Source organism: Pseudorasbora parva, chromosome 12 (assembly GCF_024679245.1).
Source record: "Pseudorasbora parva isolate DD20220531a chromosome 12, ASM2467924v1, whole genome shotgun sequence".
NCBI classification, from domain to species: domain Eukaryota; kingdom Metazoa; phylum Chordata; class Actinopteri; order Cypriniformes; family Gobionidae; genus Pseudorasbora; species Pseudorasbora parva.
This window is the reverse complement of record NC_090183.1, coordinates 36574758-36600928: the sequence shown is the minus strand read 5'-3', so window position 1 is coordinate 36600928 and position 26171 is coordinate 36574758. Positions and strand designations below refer to the sequence as shown.

The 26171-nt window shown below is 36.5% G+C and overlaps 1 protein-coding gene across 7 annotated transcripts in view; it reads right to left on the bottom strand.

Moving 5' to 3' along the window:
• cadpsb (Ca2+-dependent activator protein for secretion b) overlaps positions 1 to 26171 on the bottom strand; it is a 109729-nt gene that overhangs the window by 71147 nt on the left and 12411 nt on the right. For all 7 annotated transcript variants that reach the window (XM_067460144.1, XM_067460145.1, XM_067460146.1 and 4 more), the window contains exons 2-3: positions 11297 to 11410; positions 6794 to 7126 (exon numbers count right to left, since the gene is read on the bottom strand). In XM_067460144.1, coding sequence (XP_067316245.1) covers positions 6794 to 7126; positions 11297 to 11410 — 447 coding nt within the window. The remainder of the gene's footprint in view (positions 1 to 6793; positions 7127 to 11296; positions 11411 to 26171) is intronic.

The window sequence follows — 26171 nt, the reverse complement described above, 5'->3', positions numbered from 1 at the left end:
AATCCTACCCTCATACTCATCCATCCTAATTTGACAGGTTTCCTGTAAAAGGTTTCTGTTTATTAATGCACAAATGGCTGATAATAACGCTCGGAGATGGTTCAGTATTCAAATGGCTTGCAGTGTTTGCTGTTGAAGTACGCAGTAAATCTTAACACACAGTAAGCCAAAAAAAAGCCACACTAAAATTAGGTTACACTGCATTATTTATAGTTATATTACTAAAGTAACTAGATTTATTGTGTAAGAACACTAAAATAAAGTGTTACCAAAAATTGTCAAATTAAAAAACTAGCATCGAGTCTTGCATCATTTGCTTTCAGATGTTCTGTTGTTTAATGTAATTGTAGACATTTTAAGTGTCCAAATCATTTTTGGTGGCTGAACGTATGATTTCAGCTCTGAAAACCGAGCCAGAGGAGAGGCTGGTGGTGAAATGAATGCAATGGATCGCTGGTTTTTATTTGCGAATGATGGGTATGTGTATGTTCAGGGCAGTCAACAGCGCAGTTGCTCCAGCTGTATGCACAGAGCGCCAGACAATTTTTGCCAATTATGTGTGATTGTGCTTTCATTAAATACACTGCAGGTGGTGTATGAAGCATCTTTTGGCAGCCGAGAGAGAACGCCTCCCACACATGGCCTTGCGACCCACACAACAGAGTCCTTCCTGAGGATAAAGGGAAAGAGCAAGAGAGAGGCTTTTCGTAACTCTACAAAAGCAAAATATGCTTGGTTTGATGTGGAGTGGCCCAATCGATTCTTGTTTAATGTGTAAACAAACTCATTGTAAACAGGTTTCTGATGTGTCTCGGATATACAACCTATTGCCTGCTTTGAAATCAGCTGAGAGTGCAAGTTGTAACATTTCTGAAATCATCAAGAAATTTAAGTAACCTTTTATCAAGTTAGTTTTTCAAAGCTAGTAGAAATCAATACTCATTAACCACCTAATTGATGATCTCCCAAAGCAATTACGAGGGCTTTTTGATCATAAAATAACTAGCCAGGATGATATGACACCCTAGCCTCTGAGTCCTCCTAAATGGTATGCCTGTGATCTATTCAATGTGGGGTTTAAATATATTTTAGCTGTGTCATGGAGTTCTCCATCTACACCAGGAAGTATATGCCTTGGAGGATTCTGTAAAATTATCTCTTATAAGCCAAAATTTATGACCATTTCTTTTAGCATTCACTAAGCCTAATAATGAATTTCAATCATAAGGTCCCAGGTACTCTATTGATCAAAATAAAGTAAAAATTGTGATACTGTGAAATAACATTACAATTTAAAACTGTTTTCTATTTGAATACATTTCAAAATGTAATTTAGGCTATTACTGTGATAGAAGCTGCATTTTAAGCAGACTTTAGATTCTTAAAGGGGTCATATCCTGAAAATCTGAGCGTGTTTAAGTGCTATAATCGGGTCCCCGGTGCATCTACCAACCCAGAAAAGCAAAAGCACCAACCCTTTTGGTAAGCCTTTCTCTGCAAGCACGTGAAAAAAAATTAGCCGCTCAGATTTCTCTCCCCTTCTGACATAGGAAGGGCATCTTATTATAATATCACCGGCCCTTAAAGGGTTAGTTCACCCAAAAAGGAAAATGTGATGTTTATCTGCTTACCCCCAGTGCATCCAACATGTAGGTGTATTTGTTTCTTCAGTAGAACACAAATGAAGATTTTTAACTCCAACCGTTGCTGTGCCAGTCATATAATGCATGTGAATAGGTAACAATTCTATGAGAGCAAAACAAACAAACAAAAAAACATGCTTAGAGAACATGCACAAAAACCCTGCTGCTCCTGACGACACTTTGATGTCTTAAGACACGAACCGATCGGTTTCTGTGAGAAACCGAACAGTATTTGTTATTTTTTTACCTCACATCCTGAGGAGTCTTATCTAGTGTTCCCATCCCCCATTACTTCCATCCAGTAAGGTCAAACTGATGCGATCCTAGATATATATTATGTAGATTACTCATTCGGCCGATCCGAACAGGCAATAATGAGAAATATATATATATACATGATCGCGCCAGCTTGACCTTACCAGACGGAAGTAATGGCGAATGGGAATACTAGATAAGATAAGGGATGTGAGGTAAAAAAATAACAGTTATTTTTATCGGTTTCTCACAGAAACCGATCGGTTCGTGTCTTAAGCCATCAAAGTGTCGTCAGGAGCAGCAGGGTTTTTGTGCATGTTCTCTAAGCATGTTTTTTTGTTTGTTTGTTTTGCTCTCATAGAATTGTTACCTATTCGCATGCATTATATGACTGGCACACAGCAACGGTTGGAGTTAAAAATCTTCATTTGTGTTCTACTGAAGAAACAAATACACCTACATGTTGGATGCACTGGGGGTAAGCAGATAAACATCACATTTTCATTTTTGGGTGAACTATCCCTTTAATCTACACGTTTGTGAACAAGACCCTTGTGTGTATTTGACAGTTTAAACCACAACAAATGTGAAACTATACTTGACGTCTGACAACCAGTTGTCTGTGAGCGTGTGCTTTAAAAAAGTGTGCTCAGAAAATATATGGAGCCAGAATGGTGACTTTAAAATTTGGCATCACAAATTAAAATTGTCATTGAAAACAAAAGCAGAACTGAAAAAGGAAACATTGGCATTGAAACATTTGCATTGAAAACAGTTGTATTGGCATTGAAACAAGTATTGGCACTGAAAAAATAAAATTATTAAAATATTACAATCGTATTCTTTTATTGAATTGGGATTTATTTGTATTTTTCAATGACAATCTTCAGATTTTTTCTTCATGTCACTCTTTTTCAGTGACAGTTTTTTTTTACAATGTCAGTTTTTTTCCAATGTCACTGATTTTCAGTTTCAACTTTCTGTCACTGTTTTGGCGTGGAGAGGGGCGGGGTCTGAGGGGAGGGGTAAGTAGAGCGTAGTTTGCATATCATTGCATATAGGTATACTGAAGCCGTCACCAGCTCTGAAGCCGCATGACAGATGTCCAGTTTACCGGGAACTTCCAAGCCGCAAGTCTGTTTTTTTTATCTGCCATTTACATGTTTATTCACGTGCAACCTGGCCGGTTTGCTTAACTTTTAACGGCCGTTATGCTAAAACATGTAAATTACTAACGCTGTGTTGGCTAACTTAACTGTGGTTAATGCAGGGTCAAATATAAACACCGGTCACCATATGCACAAAATAAGGCTAAAAGTCCGGTTTGGCAAAAAATAATTAACGTTAGGTGTCTGTCGAGTACATCACAACAGTGGCTAACAGTAACATAGCCTGTGACGTTAACACTGACATGATAATCAGCAGGGCGCAGGCTGTGTAACACTACTGACATCCCCAACCACACACACACACACACACACACACACACACAGGAGAGCCGCTAGTTCGGCTTAAACGCAGCGTTACACAGTAACTCCTAGGGCCGCGAATGTGCTTCTATCTGTATTTAATGGTGCTCATGTGACGGCACTGGATTCTGCTGTGCTGGTGTGATACTGCTGAACGTTTTGCGTTAGCACGTTTATGAGGTCTTGTGCAGCAGCACAACTAAATTAAATACAGATAAAAGCACACTCGCGGCCCTAGGAGTAACGTCTGTCTCCGGTGTGTGTGTGTGTGGTTGGGGATGTCAGTAGTGTAACTTACACAGCCGCATTAACCACAGTTAAGTTAGCCAACACGGCTAATGTTAGTAGGCTAATTTACATGTTCCAGTCGACGTCGGAAAAAACAAAACAGCATAACGGCCGTTAAAAGTTAACCAAGCCGGCCAGGTTGCACGAGAAAACATATAAATGGCAGATAAAAAATATTAAAAGAGACTTAAACTTGCGGCTTGGAAGTTCCCGGTAAACTGGACATTAGTCATGCAGCTTCAGAGCTGGTGACGGCTTCAGTATACCTATATGCAAATGATATGCAAACTACGCTCTACTTACCCCTCCCCTCAGACCCCGCCCCTCTCCACGCCAAAACAGTGACAGAAAGTTGAAACTGAAAATGAAAAAAAAACTGTCACTGAAAAAGAGTGACATGAAGAAAAAATCTGAAGATTGTCATTGAAAAATACAAATAAATCCCAATTCAATAAAAGAATACGATTGTAATATTTTAATAATTTTATTTTTTCAGTGCCAATACTTGTTTCAATGCCAATACAACTGTTTTCAATGCAAATGTTTCAATGCCAATGTTTCCTTTTTCAGTTCTGCTTTTGTTTTCAATGACAATTTTAATTTGTGATGCCAAATTTTAAAGTCACCATTCTGGCTCCATAAAAATATAGCTTTAAAACACATGGAAATAATAAACTTTAATGACGAAAGAAGAACTATGCTATCCGTGAGAGTGATCGCGATATAGATGATAACCAAAACCAAGCAGATGTCTTGTTAATATTTGGCAGAGAATCCGATTGAGGCGGATGTAGAGGGGGCGGCACGCAGCAGCTCATTTGCATTTAAAGGCACATACACAGAAACAGCCTGTTCATGACTATAGTCAGAAATGGGTATTTACAACATGGATTTATAAATGATCTGTGAGGTATTTTAAGATAAAACTTCATAGACACTTCTGGGACTTAAATTACGTCATGTAAAAATGGGCATAATCTGTTAATATGCTGATTTGCTATAATTTTTATAATATTATAATTTTTTATATAATATAATATAATTTTTTTTATAATTATCAACATTTAAAATGCTGCTTAATATTTTGTGGAAACCGTGATAATTTTCTTAAGATTCTTTGATGAATAGAAAATAAAAAGTTATTTGAAATATATATATATATATATATATATATATATATATATATATATATATATATATATATATATATATATATATAATTTCCTACTTTTATGGTGCTTTTGTAACTTGACCATATATGACTTTGTATGACATTAATATGGAAAAAAACAGCATGAACATTCTGGTTCATTTCCCAGAAGACCACATGGTTGATGAGCACATGAGTCTGACTAAATGATGACAGAACTTTCAGCTATTCCTGTAAGTGTATGTACCATCTGAATTCAAAGATATAAAAAAGTGCCTATGAAACTGGCAAAAAATCAAAAGCAAAACATTGTTTGTTTGTCACAGAAACAGTGCTTGCAGGTATACTTGTCAAACAGAAATGTATAAAAATGCTGGTTATGGGCTTATTTGCTGGCAGATGAAGCATTTTGCCCCTGCCAGCACTGTGATGTTTTGAATACACTGACACGAACACTGGCAGTACTGAAGAAATTTTATGCTGAGATTTTTATAACTTCCCTCCGCTCTTGTCCATCTTTGTCCATCTATCGTGAAGACCAGTTGATATATTAACGATTTCTTACATCACATTTCCCTGAAGGCATTTTTCAACGTGTTATAAATCCCATAAGTGCTTTCAACAAATGCCTATTTGCCCATTTTTACAAATGGAGATGTTTAATTAGGAAATAAACTTAGTCTCAAGTAAATGCTCCGTACCATCCCATCTGAGCAATATAAGATCCAATAAGAACAAAATAAACAAACACTGATTTTATGTCACTTTAGCTGTGCTTTTACAGCTTTCTGAGTGACGAACATGGGGAGACTGCATGCTAATTCCCCACCCTGAAGTCTGAGCTTGCAGGAAAAGTAGAAAAGCAAAAGTGGGTTAGCCATCTTCAAAGCACATTTGAAAGAGAGAGATTTAATGGTGGAGGCTCAGATGAGATCTCTCTCAATATAGCTGAGAAAGAAAAAAGAGCTAAAATATGAAGAAGACTATAAGAGTCTATAAGCCCAGTGCTTAATAAGTGTTTTCACATGGCTGTAACTTTTGGCTTAGCACTTTTTAACGATGCTGTCTAAAGGCGATGTGTGTGTATATTTTTTAAATACATTCTCATATCACAACTTCTGAAAGAATTAAGACAATGGTGACAGTTTGAGGTGGAACTACCTGTTTTGTCTAATAATGGAAGATAGTGTTCAGGAAAAGCTGAAACTTTTGCACAACTACATCAACCACAATCAAGCACAACTTTAAAACCCCCAGAAAACTCTACCTCAGTACAGACAAATGAGAAGCCATCTTACTTTCTGCAATCTAGAAATGTGTGAATACAAGGACACATGCAAATTTCTCTTGATTACTCTTTTTAACCTCCAAAGTCATTTCTGTACTTCTAGACAAATATCATAACTGTGCCAGCATTGAAGCTTCTATAAGGCAAGGGAATTTGATTTATTATGAACTCAAGGACAATAAAACCAAGCATGTCCTTCACTTGGGAAGAACATATTATTTTAGATCTAAAAATACTATGTTGTTTGAAGTAGTCATGAGGGATCTTTGCCTTACTTAGATCTTGATTCAGTAGGGATATTACTGTAACATTAAAATGTGAACAGTAAGGGGATGTTAACACAACACGTGTATTTGCATTTAAAGTAGATCAAGCGCAAACATTTGGAATGGAAAGCAGGAGTCTTGATATGCATAACACTTTTAAATAAAACAGCCAAAACATCATTCTGATGCATTTGTCCTTTAAACTAACAGTTAAAAAACAGCACAAGTGGGATGCTAGATCGCAACCTGTGTGAATGACCTTTCAAAGCAAAGCAAAGGAAAAAAAGAAGGAAATAGAAGTCTCAGACTGTCTTACTGTATGTTCTACCAAATTAAGTTATATATAACTAAAATACTGTAAAAAAAATCCTAGCATATCATGGTCAAATTTTATCTACAGGCTAAAATAGCTCCTCCGCTCGTTTCCCACCCACCTGGCAAGCCTGGTACAACAGCTGGTGCTCAAACTTCTTGATCCCCAGGATCTGCTGGAACATCTCGTAGAGTTGGTCTTTGCTCAGGATGAGCTCGGAAGCAGCGCTGGCTGTCATGCGCTGCTGAGCCTTTCGCGGGTCCTCGTCTCCGCGGTAGATGGTGTCAAACTTAGCCATCCAGGAACTCAGCACGGTCTCCTTGCTCAGACCATCGATCTCTGGCAGGCTTCGGACACGTTTCTCGATATGGCGCTTGAACACCTCGCGACAGTCCAGAGCGGATAAACCTCCTGTTTGGACCATTTTAGCAACACGGTCGCTCTTTAGAAAAACCTGCAAGTCATCAAGACAAGGGGAAGACAACAAATATATCAAGACATATTCAAAATTGGAGTTTTAGTAATCTATTTGCCACATAAACATTGACTTAATTCCCTTTTACATTACAAATATATTTGTATTATTATTATTATTTATGGTTTATTATTCTCTTCTGAAAAATGTATGAAAGCAAACAAATATTGGCAACTCTGACTACCAACTGTGGTACATGGCTCTAATGTACGTAAATAACTAAAGACTGAAAAAAGGGATGGGCCCTTAGATACGTCCCATCCAAACTTCCTTAATTCTATAGGAATAATTAACATAAAGGTGTGTTCATGCCATGTTGTAATTACAGCAATTACATGATTTCAACTTGTAAAAAGTCTTCAAGTTCACGTCCTCGTGGAGCTTGTTATTACAGCTTGTTGGGAATTGTCTGAGAGCTTCTACTTCTCCTGCTGAACCACCTGACCGTTTAGGCATTGATGGTGGTTCCATAGAAATGCATAATTCCCAGCCCAAGGACGTTGTGAACAGATCTGAATATGTAATCTCCGCTACCGTAATTATGACATAGCGTAAATGCAAGGTTAGAAATAAATCTGCACTCGCCAAAGCCATTTCATTGGACCTTTAAAGGTGAGATGGTGATAAAAGCAGGAAAACAATTCTGCCCTTCAAAAAGTTTCACTTGGGTGAATTTAAAACATTCATTGTGTTTTCAATCTCCAATCTGCTAGAGAAAATTATGCCTCAGTGCTTTGCTTTAATATTCTATGCTGTGATAGATACAACATCATCTACAGTGATATAGGGCAGTAATATAACCACTGCCATTAAAGCTATGGAAAGCAATGGTAACTGTAAATTTTCACTGCATTGAAATGATGGGATCAGTGTGGGCAAAAATGTTGCAGTCCTATGGGCTCTCTCGCTCTCTCTCTCTCTCTCTCTTTCTGAATTATTCAAAAGATATTTCCTAATTCAAACCAGAACATTTATGAAACTGAAATGACTCGAGTTCCAACTGCCTCCTCTTTTCCTTTTCCTATTCCTATTCAAATGTGGTTTTATAGAGGTGAGAGTAAAACATGATTTATGTTTTTCTCAACAATTGGTGTGCTTGGCAGCTGCTTTTCTTCGTTCCATTTAAAAGCCCTTCTATCGTTCTCCATTCAAGAAGACAAATAGAGCTTTAAATTGCTGTCTGGTCCCAATCCAGACTGTAGTTTACAGTGAGCCTCTGTTTCTTCGGCCTGCAATGAAAAACTGATTTGAAAATGAACAGTTCCACAAACAGGCCCTGAAATGACTTTTCTAGTTGAAACATTACAGAAACCCTACAGACGTCTTATTTCAGAGGTTTCAGAATTTTCAGGGGAGCATAACTAGGAGTTCACAAATGATCCATTTCATAACTAATTGCCTGTTAAAGCTGGCACTTGCTAGCACTGTAGAAAACCTTACAGATGTGCTTCACATGCATATATATTTATTTATTTTACTGTATATGTTTATATTTCTAACCATTTCTTAGTTAGCACTTATTTATACAGTGCAACACTCTTGTGAATCTTGGCTAAATTAAATAATTATTTACAACTATGACAATTAAACATAAAGCATTTGTATTAATTTCATATGCGAGGCAGTCTAAAGTGTTCTAATAACCACTTTCAGCCATATTGCTTTACATGCACAGAGGCCCAAAACGCAGCAACAGGATGTAGTAATGTAGTGACCTTACCACAATACTTGAATCCATTAGAATAGCAATCTCTTCATGGAGCATGTGTAAACACTTGTATGTGAGATGTGTTTTAGCTAAGGAGAGCCCTGAAGGGCTATTTAAGCACTCTCATCTCCATGATAATTCACTTACAAAGGCATGTGATCATCTAAATGTTTTGACTAATCCGTAGTGTGGTAACTTCAACTGGCTATGCAACATTTCAAGACACACAGTGCAATAATCAAGAGGCCAGTTCATGATATTGTTGCTTGCCATCATTACCCCGAGCTAATCACCTGAAGGAGAGGTTAACATTCCACGACCTCACACGGACAGAGACAAACTCATTTTCATTCATTCAGCGATTGCACTATTCTATAGAGAACAATTTGGTGAAAATTAATTTGCAAAGCACTTAGGTTATCTTTGGCTGCTTAAATATTTTAATACTTAACCTAATGTCAAATACTTTTAATGTTAAGATATTTCAGTTTAAAGGTGTTGTAAGCTATTTTTTGGGAAGCAAGCATAAAACAGCATTACCACCTGTCAGATACGGTATCACTGAAGTACAGTATGTGTAGTTGGGAAAACACACTTGTCTTTGTGATAGCAGGATCTGGTAGGCACAAAAAGAAAGTGTCCTGAACATTTTAAGCTAATCAGACAACATATTAAAGGTGGGGTAAGTGTTATTTCAAAACCGTTTTAGAAAAAGGACTCGGGCCGAGTGGAATAACAAACTTGTAGCCAATCAGCAGGTAAGGGGCGTGTCTATGGTGAGACGAGAGGCTCAGAGCACATCATGATTCAAAATACGAGTCACACAGGACGGACATTAGCCAAGAAAGAACTAATATATGCTGGCTTTTGCTTGAATATGCCCGTGTGTCATGTTGGCTTGTTTGTCCTTTTGCGATCGTATTGTCGTTCACTTCAGCGATGATAAAGAGTCGCTCATTTCCACACCGTATGGAGCATCTAAATCCCCTCACTTTTTCAAGCGTCAGCTCACAAAATGTGTCCGACAGGTAAGTACTATATTCCTAATATATGTTTGTTTCCTCTTTTCATCTATATAACCCATCCGTTTGGGTCATAATTGTAATAATAATTGTAATATGTTGTTAGCTGGACTATCGAGCTTGCATACTAACGTTATCGAGTTGTTCATAAGAACTGTTTGTGTTTTGTGATCGCTATAACTCTAATCTTGTCATAACTGTAATATGTCGTTAGTTGGACTGTTATGCCCGTGTAATATCAAGTTGTTCATGAGAACGGTTTGTGTTTTGTGATCGCTATAACTCTAATCTTGTCATAACTGTAATATGTCATTACCTGGACTATCAAGCGTGTGTTCTATCGAGTTGTTCATGAGAACGGTTTGTGTTTTGTGATCGCTATAACTCTAATCTTGTCATAACTGTAATATGTCGTTAGTTGGACTATCAAGTGTGTGTTCTATCGTGTTGTTCATGAGAACGGTTTGTGTTTTGTGATCGCTATAACTCTAATATTGTCATAATTGTAATATGTCGTTAGTTGGACTTGTGCTCGTGTACTATAGAGTTGTTCATGGGAAATGTCGAAAAGCCACTAAATCCAGTTACAGTACAACAGAGACGTCCTGCTGTGGCTGCTGCTTCTGTTCAATTTCATCCTCCGGATCAGATTCCGGATCATGTATAGTTGAATCTGATTGATAGCTATGGTTTATTTAGGGTAACGTTTTCTTTTCCACAGCTGAATTTGTCACAGCTTTCTGACGCTCTCAATGCAAAAACTGTGCGCGCTCGTGATTCTTTAGCGCACCTCCATCCACTCTGTTTTTCTGGAAAGACTCGGAACAGCCTAACTTTATTTTATAAATAATATAAAACTAAAGACTTTTCGGAGATATGAAGGATGCAATAGTACTCTACAGGTACTCAAGACTGACATGAGATTGACTGAAACTGAGTGTTTCACCCCCCATTTAACTGTCCCATGATATAGCAATATTATATAACAATATTTAAATAATTAACAATATTGTTAAATCTCAATAAGCTCAATGTTTTTGTGGGAATATAAAGTTCAAAAGAACAGCTTTAAAATAGATTTTGTACCATTATTAATGTTTGTAACTGTCAAAAGTAATGCATGCTAAATAAGAGCATTATTTACTACCTGAATATTACTGACCTCAAACTTTTAAACATAGTGTACGTTATTATACTATACAAGATTAATATCAGCTGAATATCTAGTCTAATTAAAAAACTTAAAAATAAGTCTGATAAGTTCTCCAACAGGATTGAGACCAAAGAGATTTCTAAAAGTTTAAGGGTAGATGTTTAAAAAAAAAATCATAGGCTGAGCAGCAACCAATAATGGCATGGATGATTACTTGAGCAGAAAACAAGAATCGATTTCATTCTGCTGTTGCAATGATACTTCACCTCAAAATAGCTCTGCACTGCATTGATGAAGGCCTCATCCGCCACAATCTGTGTGTCTCCTTTGAGAAAAGACTCAAAGCGGTCCTTAGTGGTCTGCAGCTGCTGCTTGGTGATCTATAAGGAGAAATGAAAAAATAAATCAATGTCAAAATTTGCGATTGCAAAAAACACAAACGTATTTAACAAGACCAATGCATCGGTTTGTAGTTATTACAGATAATACAATAATATAAATGAGAGCTTTTTAATCAGTGACTCAATCTAAAATGGTCTCCGTTGAATCAGTTATCAGATGATTTTTTTCCAAATTAAGATATGAAGCCAGATCTATAGCGGTTCAGGGCTAAAGTAAATGATGTGCTGCCGCAAAAGACATTTTTCAAAAACAAATGACAAAGCACAGTGGGGTTTTTTTTTTTAGCAAGAGACATTTAATACATCCTTGTTTTTACCAAAACACTCCCACATGTATAGTTTCTTCTCAAGTCTACACTTAAAAATACTCTTTCTGCTTTAAGAAAAAAAGAAAAACACCCACCTTCAAACTCAATAACACACATTCTATCTATTCACACAGCCAGATATCTCTAGCTACATCTCTCTCACACTCATTCTCTCACTTGTACGCTCTAATTTTAACCTTCCCTCACAAAAATTGTGTACTTCAATCCTTCATGTTTTTTAATGTTGATTTTTCATGTATAATACATCTTATTTTTTACTGCAAGCCTCTTCTAATTCCTCTCTCTCTCTCTCTCTCTCTCTCTCTCTCTCTCTCTCTCTCTCTCTCTCTCTCTCTCCTGATGTGATTCATCACTCTTCCTGAATGTCATCAGGGCACAAGATGACAGAGTGACGAACGAGTAAGCAACAGAACGAGAGAAGTGTTGTGAAGGAGAAAAAGAGGCCAAACAGTGTCCTCCTCCTCTTCATAAAAAGCAGAAGAGCAAAGCCCTGACAGTTACAGTGCCACGGTGTTTTATGGCGGTGGTTATCATCAACTGGTTTTGCTTCAGGGACCAGATTTTACAATATATATAATGTGGCACCCGAAGACACCCAAAAATAGAACAAAAATGAAAATTCTGTAAAATTAGTTTTAACATTATACAAATTTATGCATTTAAACATGTTATTTATTTGAGAAATCACTATGAACTTATATAATTTAAAATACATTATATTATATTATTACTTACATTAAAGAGCTGTCTTAAAGGGGTTCTTTACCGCTGACAGAGAGGTTTTCAATAAAACTTGGCTGCCTATACAGTACAAAGGCAAAATAATTGTTTTAATCAATGCTACCTGACTAGAGAAAACAGAGGGGAAAAGGCTGTTGTCTTTCCTTTTGCCAAATAGGAAGGAAAACTTCAATACCCATGATGCACTGGGCATGTTGCCATCCTAGGCCACTCTGCTTTAGTAGAAAATAACACTTTAGCAGGAAATAATTAGCAAACTTTTAGCCATAATGGTGTCCACTTGTATTGTTCAGTGGACAGTGGGAGTGAGTTACTCTCAGTTTCCAGTGAAGAACCCAGCTCATTGCAGGCAGTGGCTTTAGGCTCCAAAGATCCATAAATATGGAGAGAAAAATCCCAACGGAAAATCTGAAAAACCTTTGTCACAAAACTGAAATAAACTCTCTTTTTCAACATACACCCCCCCCAGCAACTAGTTAATAGTTAATTAGAACCCTAAAATAAAGTGTTATGATATAGAGTGAAAAGAGGACCATATTATCTGGTGTTTTTTATTCTACAGAGCTGAGCTAGTTCCATGTCTCCCTAATGCCTCCACTCTTTCTTCTCACACAATAAAATAAACTCAAATCAATATTTCATGGCTTTTTATTTATTCATTTAGTAAGTACCAGTGTAATAAGCAGAAGAGTTTACAGTGAGCAAGTCATTATCACAAAATATAACCCCCCCCCCTCCCCCTCCTTAATGACTTTGTCAGAGTATAATTAAAAAAATTACAGGTTGACTGTACATTATCTATTACATATCTTATATTATTATATATATGTATATAGTAAAATGTGTATAATGATAAAATAAATTGAGCAATGATATTAATTATTGTATTCCTCTTTTCTAGCTTCTTGCATCACTGTTTTCATCATCTCAATGAAACATTCAAAACCTCCAATTGTGCTCTATCATGCATATGGTGGGTTGTTAATCATCCCCCAAAAAACATTAAGTTTAAAAAGATGTTATGTTGCTATTCATCTTGAAACCACCAGTGTGACAAAATCTAAAGGAAACTGGGTTTTCTGTGTGCAAGTGTGTAGGAGGAAGGTGGAAAAGTACAAAGTAGCATGTGCCTGTGAGGCATCACAGCACCATCTGTGTGTTCATCTCTCTGCTACTGTCCTCTCTCCTTCACACACACATAGAGCAGTTGACTTTATCTGCCTTCTGAACTGTCTGTACAGAGAATACTATAACTCTGAAGAACAGCTTGCAGCCCTCAATATTTCAGAGTGTGCTTTTCCCTTTCTTATTTTCAGAATAGTTTTTTATGAAGGCCGGGTACAGGCATACAGGGATGTATGCTAACACTCCAACTAACTTGACTACTCTAGTGTGTGTGTGTGTGTGTGTGTGTGTGTGTGTGTGTGTGTGTGTGTGTGTGTGTGTGTGTGTGTGTGTGTGTGTGTGTGTGTGTGTGTGTGTGTGTGTGTGTGTGTGTGTGTGTGTACATGATAAAGACATTATAATGTAAATGTTTAAAGGCTTCATTTTCTTTCCCTGCGCTGACATATTTTATACTGGAAGCTAAAAACAAGATGCACATCAAAGGGAGGGGACACCAAAAGATGACTTGTTGAATTTACTTAAAAAAGCAGCGTCACACAACTATATTGGGATAATTTTTACAACTCAAAATTTATAATTATGAACAAAAGAAATTTAAGTAAAGCTGACAAAATGTCTTTGAGTAAATACGAACCATTCGAATTTGTCACTGTTATATAATAGTTATATGTGCAGTTTACTTAAAGGTGGGGTAAGTGTTATTTCAAAACCGTTTTAGAAAAAGGACTCGGGCCGAGTGGAATAACAAATTTGTAGTCAATCAGCAGGTAAGGGGCGTGTCTATGGTGAGACGAGAGGCTCAGTGCACGTCATTATTCAAAACACGAGTCACACAGGACGGACATTAGCCAAGAAAGAAATGAAGTTAAGCGCAAGTTCTGCCAGGAAGACTCAATCGTTACGTCACTAATTACCTTCTCATCTATCCAATCACATCCTTTACCGGAACATATAAAGGTTGTACTTACTCATGTTTGAGTTCGCAGATACTACTGCTTCAGCACCACCATCCTCCCCACCACCACCAATATGGGACCTTTCCTCCATCCCCCCCTACACAACCAGCCAGGCTTTCATATCATCCTCAACACCACCAGACGGGATCTCCCCTCTACCCTGGAGACTTCAGGATGTCTCTCCCACCATCCACCCCACCACCACCAGATGGCCCCCTTTCGTACTTCGCGGGGGGTGAGCTGCGCCCCTGCCTCTGTAATCAGGCAGGATACGCAGATTCCGTACCCTCGGAATGCGAATTAAAAATGGGGCCTACGCCAAAGAACTTGATTGCTTGCTGAGCTCCTAAATAAATGTTATTGTTACAACATTAATTCTTCCGAGTCTTTCTGGCAGAACTAATATATGCTGGCTTTTGCTTCAATATGCCCGTGTGTCATGTTGGCTTGTTTGTCCATTTGCGATCGTATTGTCGTTCACTTCAGCGATGATAAAGAGCCGCTCATATCCACACCGTATAGAGCATCTAAATCCCCTCACTTTTTCAAGCGTCAGCTCACAAAATGTGTCCGACAGGTAAGTACTATATTCCTAATATATGTTTGTTTCCTCTTTTCATCTATATAACCCATCCGGTCATAATTGTTATATGTTGTTAGCTGGACTATCGAGCTTGCATACTAACGTTATCGAGTTGTTCATAAGAACTGTTTGTGTTTTGTGATCGCTATAACTCTAATCTTGTCATAACTGTAATATGTCGTTAGTTGGACTGTTATGCCCATGTAATATCGAGTTGTTCATGAGAACGGTTTGTGTTTTGTGATCGCTATAACTCTAATATTGTCATAACTGTAATATGCCATTAGCTGGCCTATCAAGTGTGTGTTCTATCGTGTTGTTCATGAGAACGGTTTGTGTTTTGTGATCGCTATAACTCTAATCTGGTCATAATTGTAATATGTCGTTAGTTGGACCTGTGCTCGTGTACTATAGAGTTGTTCATGAGAACGGTTTGTGTTTTTTGGGATGAAGGGGTGACTTTTTCATTGAATATTCGACCTGGATTAGTTACACACAGATTCTGCTGAGACCCTTTTTTGGGGTAGGGGCGTTTCTGTTTTGGTGATTTGAAATATCAACAACAGTTACCAGATAGCACTTACCCCACCTTTAATAATGCTATGTTAAAATTATAAAAGTTTATTATGTTAGGTGAACACATTTATCGATTTAATTTACCTAATTACATGACATATTTGCTGTGTGAGTGGACAGCTATTAAATAACAAGCATCATTTTAGAAACAAAATGTAAAAATAACCCACTAGACAAACCACATTTTATTGAGGACACAGGCACCACTCTTCTGCATAATGGTAACCACAAAATTACAGAAACTCCTCTAAATGTACAACATAACTGATTAAATACTAACATAAACTACAACATATTTCCCTTTACTGAAAAACACATAAAACAACACTTTAATCACTAAATTTACTCTCCTAATGCAGTCCCTTGCGAAGCATGCTGGGAACTAGATTCACTGCCCAGTATGTTCGTTTTACTCAATGTTAAGTTAACCGAACACACACTTTTACAAGTAAAGTTGTCAATACTCATTTTTAATAGAAACAACTCAGTAAATTTAAGTTCATGTAGTTACATGAGTTTTTTAAGTAATGTGAACAAGGATTATTTGAGTGCAACTAACAACAGTGAAAGGTGTTAATGATTATACATTTTAGATGCTTCCGTTCTGTTAGAAGTTTATATTGGCAAAGTCAACAGTTTCGATTTCATTTAATTTCTATGACTGAAGGAAGAAAAAGAAAAAGAAAAAAGCTAGAGGAGGAAAACATTGAAATAATAAAGATAAACTTATTTACAAACAATAGATTGAATAAAATAAATATCTTTACTAACCCACAACCTTAACTTTTGGCGTCTAATGATTCAATGGTATATAATATGAATGAAAATATACAGTGTTGTTATTAACAAAAAAAACTATTAAAAATCATTTTTGTTAATTGAAATATAACTGAAAATAAATATTCTATAAAATAAATATTAATGCAAATATATATCAATGTTTAAGCAAATAAATAATAAATGCAAATTAGAAATGCTACCATGACAACAAATCATTTTAAATGTAAATACTATAATTTGGAGGCCATGGTAACGGAAAAAGAGATTGGGGGAAAAAATATGTCAATGCTTTCACATTCTCAAAACTTTTGCGAGAGAACGCAAAAGCATGGGGAAAGTTTTTTCCTCGCATCACATATTTTTTTATCATCATGTCCCTTTAGTGCCTCTGAACTACTAAATGTAAATCTGAAATAAAAACTAAAGCAATAAAGAAATTTAAATAAATAAAAAACTAATAAAAACTAATAAAAATGGCAAAAGCACATACAATTACTAAAACTTAAAGGCATTCAAATTATATTGAATGCAATATAAACTTATTGCATTCAAATATCTAAAAACCACTAGAACAATGTTATATATTTTTGTTCACTCTTATCCCAAATGTACTTATCCAAAAAATTTCCAACAATGTTTAAATGCAGAGAAAATAATAATTGTTTTTTAACACGGTTAGTCTTATTGCTTGAATCTCATTTTTTTATTTACTGTGAGCAACATTTTTCCACCCTGTGTTGACATATTTCTTATTTAAACACAAAGTTTTATTGGTTTTTCTACTCAATTGTAGAGGAGGAACATTCTGTTTTCTGATTAAAAAAAAGTGTGATTGTGATTTTAAAATGCAGAGATCCAGGTTTGCTATGTTTATAGGGAAGCATTACTTAAAATGAACTTTTATTCTTCCCCGGTAGTGACGTATGGATGTTGAATTATGTTTTCCACTGAGTGTGTACGAATTAATCATGCTGTTACATGGTAATCATGATAAGAGGGATCCAAAGGGAATCAATGGGAATTCTACTTGGGAGGATGGGCGTGGAGCCACCATTAAAGTACTGATGGATATTGGTCACTCTGCATCTAGGGGCTCAATAGAGAGAAATATAGAGGTGCTTTGTACAGAATAATGTAATTTTATGTAATTTATAATGTAATTTTATAAAATAGTGTTGTCTCTAAGGCATGGTACAAACCTGCACTACAAATGATTTCTCCAATGAGCAATCACTTAACAGAATCACTTAAGACAAAATGGTTAATCTGGGTTTGAACATTGTTGAATAGTCTTTTCCAGCTTCACCTAATCAGACTCGAGACACCCTTTCTTTGGAAATACTATCAACAGTGCTTTTTACTGCAACCTCACCTGATGAATCCATTCTCCTGCTATAACATTATCATTTCAGCAGCCATATCTTATTTATAGAGTCATTTACATTTCATTCTTGTGAAAAACAAAAGTGTTCATTTTCTTTTGTGTGAATGAAGAAACAGAGGAAGAAAACGAGGCACTCATTCAGTGGGTGCGTGTGCACACTCAGCAGCAGACTGCAGAGTCGTTAGTAATTATGATAATTGCATGAGTGCAGCAGCTTTTGCTGTGGGCCAGAGATGATGCATGAGAGAGAGATAGGGAATGTGGACGAGAGATTTCAATGTTACTCCACAGACGGGGAAGTATCATGTTTGCACTCAATCTTAAATGTGCATCTTAATTATTTCCATAAAAAAAGAAAAGAAAGTTAATTTAAATCTAATTTAATTGTAAGTTATCTCAATGTTCATTTGGTTTTGGATTTTTTGGATTTGGAGTTTCAATTTCCTATTCAAGCCTGGCACACACACACACACACACACACACACACACACACACACACACACACACACACACACACACACACACACACACACACACACACACACACACACACACACACAAAGTCACTTTCCTGAATAGGCAAGAGAAAATGAAGGTGTTTGTCAAATTTCGACCCAGACAACTAAATGAAATGGAACGCATAACGGCCTAATTCAATTTAACACTCTCATCAAAATCATTACGTGTGCAAATTAAATGGATCTTTCCACTTGCTTTAAAAGTTTATCTGAGACAAAGACATCATAAATTATATTAATGCTGAGCCATTGTGCACTACATGCAAATATGTAATAAAAACTACATTTAAAAAAATATGATTTTTCTAATATTTTGAGTGAAATTATTATGCTTACCATGACCATTTATTTGATCAAAAATATACATTAAAATCAGTAATATTATGGAATATTATTACAATGTTATTGAAATAACAGGTTTTTTTATTCTACCAATATTGAAATAAAATGTATTCTTGCAATGCCAAAGCTGAATTTTCCAGTCAGTGTGACATGATCCTTCAGAAATCATTCTAATATGCTGATTCAGTGCCCAAGAAACGTTTCTTATTATTATCTAAATTGAAATCAAAATGTTTGTGGAAACCATGATACATTTTTCCAGAACTCTTTGATAAATAGATGCAGTAGAACAGTACTTGTTTGATTTATAAGATTTTTTTGTAATGGTGTAGTCTTTCACTTTTGATCAATTTAATGCATCACTGCTGAATAAAATAATGAATTTAATAATTTGTAAAAATGTTACCAACTTTAAACTTTGAAACAGTATTCTACAGTACTTCTAATGTCTTGAACGATAACATGCTATTTACATGTCTGGTTCCTCTTTATTGTTGGAGAAACAAATTATTATATTATATTATATTATATTATATTATATTATATTATATTATATTATATTATATTATATTATATTATATAAATCCTGCTTAATAAAGAGTAATTTATGTGCTGCTTTGGGAAGCAGGCTTTATCCCAATGCATGTTATTTTTTCAGAAAATATCTGAAATATCACTTTAATATAATATTAAATAAAAATAATATTTCAAATTGATGACACTTTGTACTATATAATGACATCTATAATTTAAGATGAAATACTGAAATATTGAGAGTGCGGATAAGAGACAAATAATGGGATCCTGCATATTTAATACAGACAAACACATTTTGTCATACTGTTATGCTATTTGTATAGTGCGCTATACAATATATCTACACATTAAAATACCAAAGGAGGCATGTACTATCTTAATGCTTGCTTTACAGTGTATGTAATAAACAATCAGGACAATAAGCAAAGTGATCTACACACGAAACCCACACCACACTACTACAGAAACAATATCCTTGAATAAATGATCAAAATAGGCAGCACCGCAGTAATACAAACACACAAATAGCTTCAAATAATATGAACCCTCTAAATACAGGGTTTATTTGTCAAAGTAACATCAGCACAGTAAAACTACCCTAACGAATCATTGCGCAGCTTTATCGGAACTTAGGGATACTGATCTGCCAAAGGGGGACAGAGTGTTCTGCATTGTCCTGGAGCTAGCAACTCTTTTCCTCCACTCCCCTCCCTGCGTCTCTCCATGGCATGTTCTATGTTTAGCATGATGCTCGGAGCGCAGAGGGACTATGAACCCACAAGGCCAGTGCTGAAGATAGCAGCTGGTTAGTTTTGGTGTCTCTGAGCCACAAGGCAGAGACAGGCCTACTACTGTGCAGTCCCCAGTAGCACATTACATCAGAAATGAATAACCGTGCAAACCAGCATTTGGCACCTCACACATGCTGTTTGAAAGGCATGCTAATACCTCCGTTTAAGATTTCATTTGAATGCGTGTCCTTCAGCATAACTGAACTTCACATCAACTCTACTTAAAATGATTGAGTCAAGCAAGCATTATTAAAATTAGGATGAAAGATGAAGACGAGGAAGAAAAATCCAATCAGCAGCTATTCAGAAAAATAGCATGCTTCACTGCGTTTATATAACAGTTCAATGTTTAAAGTTAACATTGAGTAACTTACATTTTAGATATAAATTTCCAGTTACTTTGTCTGTTTTTGTTCTGACACAGAACCTATTTCCGAGCAACACGTGGCGGTGTGTTTTGTTCCTGAACGAATCATTGAGAGTTGAACCAAATGATTCAATGACTCATTCATAATGACATTTGTTTCTTAATGAATCAGTGTTTTAAATGAATCGGTTGAGTAAATGATTAAATGACTCGTTCATAAAGGCCTTAAAGGGATTCACCCAACAACGAAAATTGTCATCATTTACTCACTTCAAGTTGCTCCAAACCTGTATGAGTTTCTCTCTTCCGTTGAACACAAAAGACAAGAATGTTGGTAACTAGACAGTTGATGGTAGCCATTGCTATACCAATGACAAATGATGACAGAATGAACATTTTTGGTGAACTAACCCTTTAACTGGTTTTGTTCTTGAATGAAATAAGTTAGCAAATCAGTTAAAAAAATGAATACAATACATTTTGTTGCCTCCTACTGACATATCCATGTAAAGAGCAAGAAGGATCACTGAAAAAATACCCACCACTTATTCTGTTCATTAACGTCTTATCATATATTGCAGAATATTACTGTTAACCTTTGCTACTGCCATCATCTGAATTTAGTATACATAAATACAAAGTTTTAAAAGTAAAGTTGGTGAGTGGAGTAGCCTATATGAAATTGTTGACAACGAGTCTTTAAATCACTTTTGCCTGTTTCATTAGCCCATCCATGACGCGGTTGTGATGTTGAGAGAGCTGCAGGATAAAAAAATAAAGCATTATAATTTGAATGATTTTAGCGTGTGTGATTTATCGCGGACACGGGTTGGGTAACGGGCAAAATATTAACGGGTCTGGGTGGGTGCGGATTTCATTTTGAAATTTTCACAGGTCGGATCTGGTGCTAAACCTTTCGGGTACGGGCGGGGGCGGGTCTCCAAAAATGAACCCGTGCAGGACTCTGTCCTGCTGTATCAGTAGCCAATAAGCTTCCATGCTCAACCTTCAAATCCTTTATTCAGAAACCCTCCATCTTCCCCAGCTCCACCTGTATAGATCTGCTATGAGTAATTCATGTGCACTCTATTGTAAAGCAGCAGCATGTCTTCCTTGCTCACAGCAGCGTGTTGTGTATGTATTGGCAGTAGAAAGTCCCGTACTTGCTCTGCAGCAGCAATAACCTACAACAGCAGAAGCAATAAAAGCAGCAGCAATGTAGCAGATCTAGTCTGCCAAGACCAAATATATCAACATTGTCATACCCATTACCATGCCAAACACTCAAAGAGTTGTCATAACAGAAATGTAAATATGGAGAATAAATTAACCATTGCTTTTTAAAATTTTGAATGCAGACGTTCAACAATACTAAGTATCATATCTAATAAAAGCAGGTTGTTTGTGTAAATATATAATATTTAATGTAAATATTTTTTACTTTTTTTTTTTTAGAATATTTCATTTATATAATATTTTGTATATTGTTGCATTACTGTTAGAAAGTCTTTCTAAAAAAATAACAAATAAAAAAAGCTACAGAAAAAAACAAATGCAGAATCTGTTGTTTATAGAACTGTCATACAAAAGGAAAAATCCTCGCAGTAACAGCTGTGCTGACATTCAGTACAACAGCTCTTTTGCTGCCTTGCAAACACTCTTGAAAAATATTCCTTTATAACAACCTCAAGCATATACAGAATTTTACTTATAAGAAGCATAACGCCTCAAGCAAGAGAAGCTCGTCTCAGAGCAGTAGCGTTAAAGGAAATGCAAACGGATTACTTTACATTTGCTTACACAAAACTATACCACACACCAAAATGCATAAGTTTAATTCAATCTCTGTACCTTGAGTGGTATGTGTGTATGCCTCTCTATGTGTGCGCACATTGTCTCACTATCATTCTATCGGTGTATTAACAGCACAATACGACTATGTGATGTAGAATATGGATGCCGATGAAACCTCTATCAGCAGAACATAAAGTATAGCGCTTCAATGGATCGTGAAACCGTAGCATTTTAATCACACTTCCAAAAGACAGAGTCCACATCCAGCCTTTTCTTTAACAGAAGTGCATGAGTGAAGAAAAGGACATGTTCAAAGTAAGGGAGTAAAGTGGGGGAAAATGATGGGGAAAGCAAAAAGTCCTGTGTGATGGAAAGACAGAGTGGGTCTTTAGAAGGTTTTTGGTGCTTCTGTGTGAGCTGAGAGGTATCTAAGTATGAGACAGTGTGTATGACAGAAAAAAGGCTACAGTGTGCTCAGTATTAGAGTTAATGGGCGTGTGTGTGTCTGTCTCGGAGAGCGCTAACGTGTGTGGGTGAAAGCACTTGCCTGAAACTCCTCTAATCCAGCTAAAAATAAGAACTTGTGCCATGTGACACACAGTCTCTGTAAGATGGCTTCCTCCCGTGAAGAATTAATGCTACTCTGATGGAAAAGATGCAGTCAGATCAGACAGACTATGACAAAAATGACATGCAAGTGCCTCTTCAGCTAAGTAGATTTTGAATGTAACAATTTAAAATAATTTAAAATATTTAAAAAAAAAACATTAGTAATTGTAAGTATACAATGTCATATATATGTACAAAGTATATTATGTAACATGCAGTCGTCGAACACACATTTTAATATGTTTGAATAGTCAATTAAATATTCACTATATTGGCAAAAGCTTTGGGATGCCTGCCTTTACATGCCTGCATCCCATTCTTAATCCGAAGGGTTTAATAAGGAGTTGGCCCACCCTTTACAGCAAAACAGCTTCAACTTATCTGGAAAGGCTTTCCACAAGGTTTAGGAGTGTGTTTTGGGGAATTTTTGATTATTCTTCTAGAAGCTCATTTGTGAGATCAGGCACTGATGTTGGACGAGAAGGCCTGGCTCGCAGTCTGCACTCTATCGGGTTGAGGTCAGGACTCTGAGCAGGCCAGTCAAGTTCCTCCACACCAAACTCACTCATCCATGTCTTTATTGACCTTGCTTTGTGCACTGGAGCGCAGTCATGTTGGAACAGCAAGTGGCCATCCCCAAACTGTTCCCACAAAGTTGGGAGAATTAAATTGTCCAAAAAATCTTGGTTCTGAAATGATTGGAACACCTGAGTTCAATGATTTGGAGAGGTGTCCCAATACTTTTGGCAATATAGTGTGTATATATCAATTTATTTTTTTAATCAAGAAATTTAGAGGTTAGGGGATCAACAAAGTGTAAATATTTGTGTATAATTAGCCTGGATGCCAGCTGAACTCAGCCCCGCCCACAACATTTGAGCTCTGGACCCGATCCATAGAGGAGTAATTATGCCCGAACAGAAACTGTTCGGACCAATAAAATCATCTGGGCGGGCTTTAGACAATGACGGGCAGATAATAAACAGTACCGTAATCATGCACGTCCTCAAAGGCGTGCATATTAAATTTGTTCAAATCCTAAACGGATAACTTGTTTGTATATGCATTCACCTTTACTTTTTCTCTCTGAAATGATGATTATGTTGGTAAGTACTCTGTGTATTCTTAAACTATTATTTTATTTTTTTACAACACAGGCAAAGATCGTTTATTCAGCGCGCGTGCAGAAAGGGTTGCCAAGTTTGAGTATGGCTACCTCAGGCTGTGTATAATATCAATACAGTATTGATATTATACACAGCCTGACGTGGTCATATTAAATTCTAGTCATAATATGAGTCTGATACTGCTCCATTGGGCTGCGATTATGGGGCGTGTTTCAACCCGACCAGGAAAGACATCAATTGGACAGATATACAACCAATCAGAGCAGCGAAGTGGCACATTACGTTAGTTGTAGAACTCAACAGCACTGTGTTGCCAAATATGCGGTTTTCTCGAGGGTTGTTTTCCATTTCCGCGGGTTGAAGCAACCTCAATTATGTTTAGTACAATTTTAAAGTAGTGTACACGTACCTAAATTAGTATTAGATGCCGCCACTTTGTACATATTGTTCTTTTTAATCACATAAACAAACATACAAAAATGTGTGTAGATGTTGCACCTGATGTAAGAATAACACCAGGCAGGGAAAACAATGTTGGGATATGAACCCAGGTCATCTTTACATGCAAAACAAAAACTACGCTCTTATAACAGCAATTATATGATCAATTATGTTGTTGTCCTTTTTTTGTTTTTTTCTTGCCACAAAATGGGTCAAGACTGCTTCTGCTGCCCCTTTAAAAAATGATAGGATAAGAGGGGGTAAGGCGGATCTTTCATGCTAAAATCTAATAGAAGCTCTCTTCACTTGCTCAATGTCGTAATAGAGACCTTGAGAAAAACAGAAGGTCATGTTGGCCTGCCAGGAAATAGAGGAAGAGGGAGAGACAGGGAGTGAAAGGAAAGGAGTGCTAGTGCTGCTTAATGGATTATAGGATATGGAAAAACTGGATGGGAAGGAGGGAGGGAGGAGAGAGAGAGAGTTTGTGTTCTGGTTCGCAAGGGGGAGAGTGGGTGTGTGGCAGCAATGGCATGAGGAAAATCTTTCACATGTTTAAGGTTCAGGCAGCTCTCCTAGAGAGACACGGCTGTAGTGCCACAACAACTAGTAGCTACTGCTGTTCATCACACTATATTGTGACACAATATTCCTCCTCCACTCTGGCTAATACTACTTCCTTTCATCCTACTCTCCATTCCTCTAGGCGAAAAAACCGGCAGACTTATCTAAACTATGGATCTATATATTGGCCAGACTGTTTTGAAATTATTAGCAACAGACGGCCAATAACTGTTCCCACTTGACTAATTAACTCTCCAGGGTCAGTGTCCAAAATCTACAAACACTTTTAGCTGCCTTGTTGAAATGTGTAGCTCTGTATAAAAATATGGACTTTTGGTTGGTTAAAAAAGCAGATTAAAGCAGATAAAAATAATAAAAATTCAATATATTTATTTGTGCGCAAAATCAAAGTTTAGTTTTTGGTTTGCCAATTAATGCTGAATAGCAACATAAATTACACATAAGTTTTGCTTCTAATGTATCATCATAGACAGGACACTTTATTTCCATGAATATTAGAATTCTCATTAGGAGCTTTATTAGGGCAGAAGTAAGTTATTTATAGTGGCTGAAGTATGGTCTTAAATATGATCTTCTCTAGCATATTAAACAACCACATAATGAATATATTTTCAACAAATTAGGTATGATCTTCATTACCCAAAATAAAGACTCACTAAAAACATCTCATCTCTGTTATGTAAATGCACTTTTATAGTATCCTTGGGTCTCTTATTCTGCTTTTAAAGGCCCGATATGTAAGATTTTTAGATTAAAATTTCCAAAAACCAGAACAATGTTATATATTTTATTGACGTGTCCCAAATGTTTCAAAGAATATTAAAATCCAGAGAAATAAGCCATTTTAACCAGGACATGGTCTGTGTCCGTGTGTCGCCTATCAATGACATCATGTCCGTGTTAGTCTCGATTTCCAGTTTTATTAAGTAGAAACCATGGAAATACCAAAGACACTTTAATATATGATGTGTTTTATGTGTTTTCCTGATTTACCGCAAGTAGCATGTTTTAGCTTACTGCAGTGTGCAACAGAGTGAATGCACAGTGTAGAAATATAACACAGGTTTCAACACACTCAAATGTATCTAATATGATAAAACAGCACTGCGTTACCTCACATGCACATGACCGGAAAAAGTAGAAGCAGTCATCTGCGTT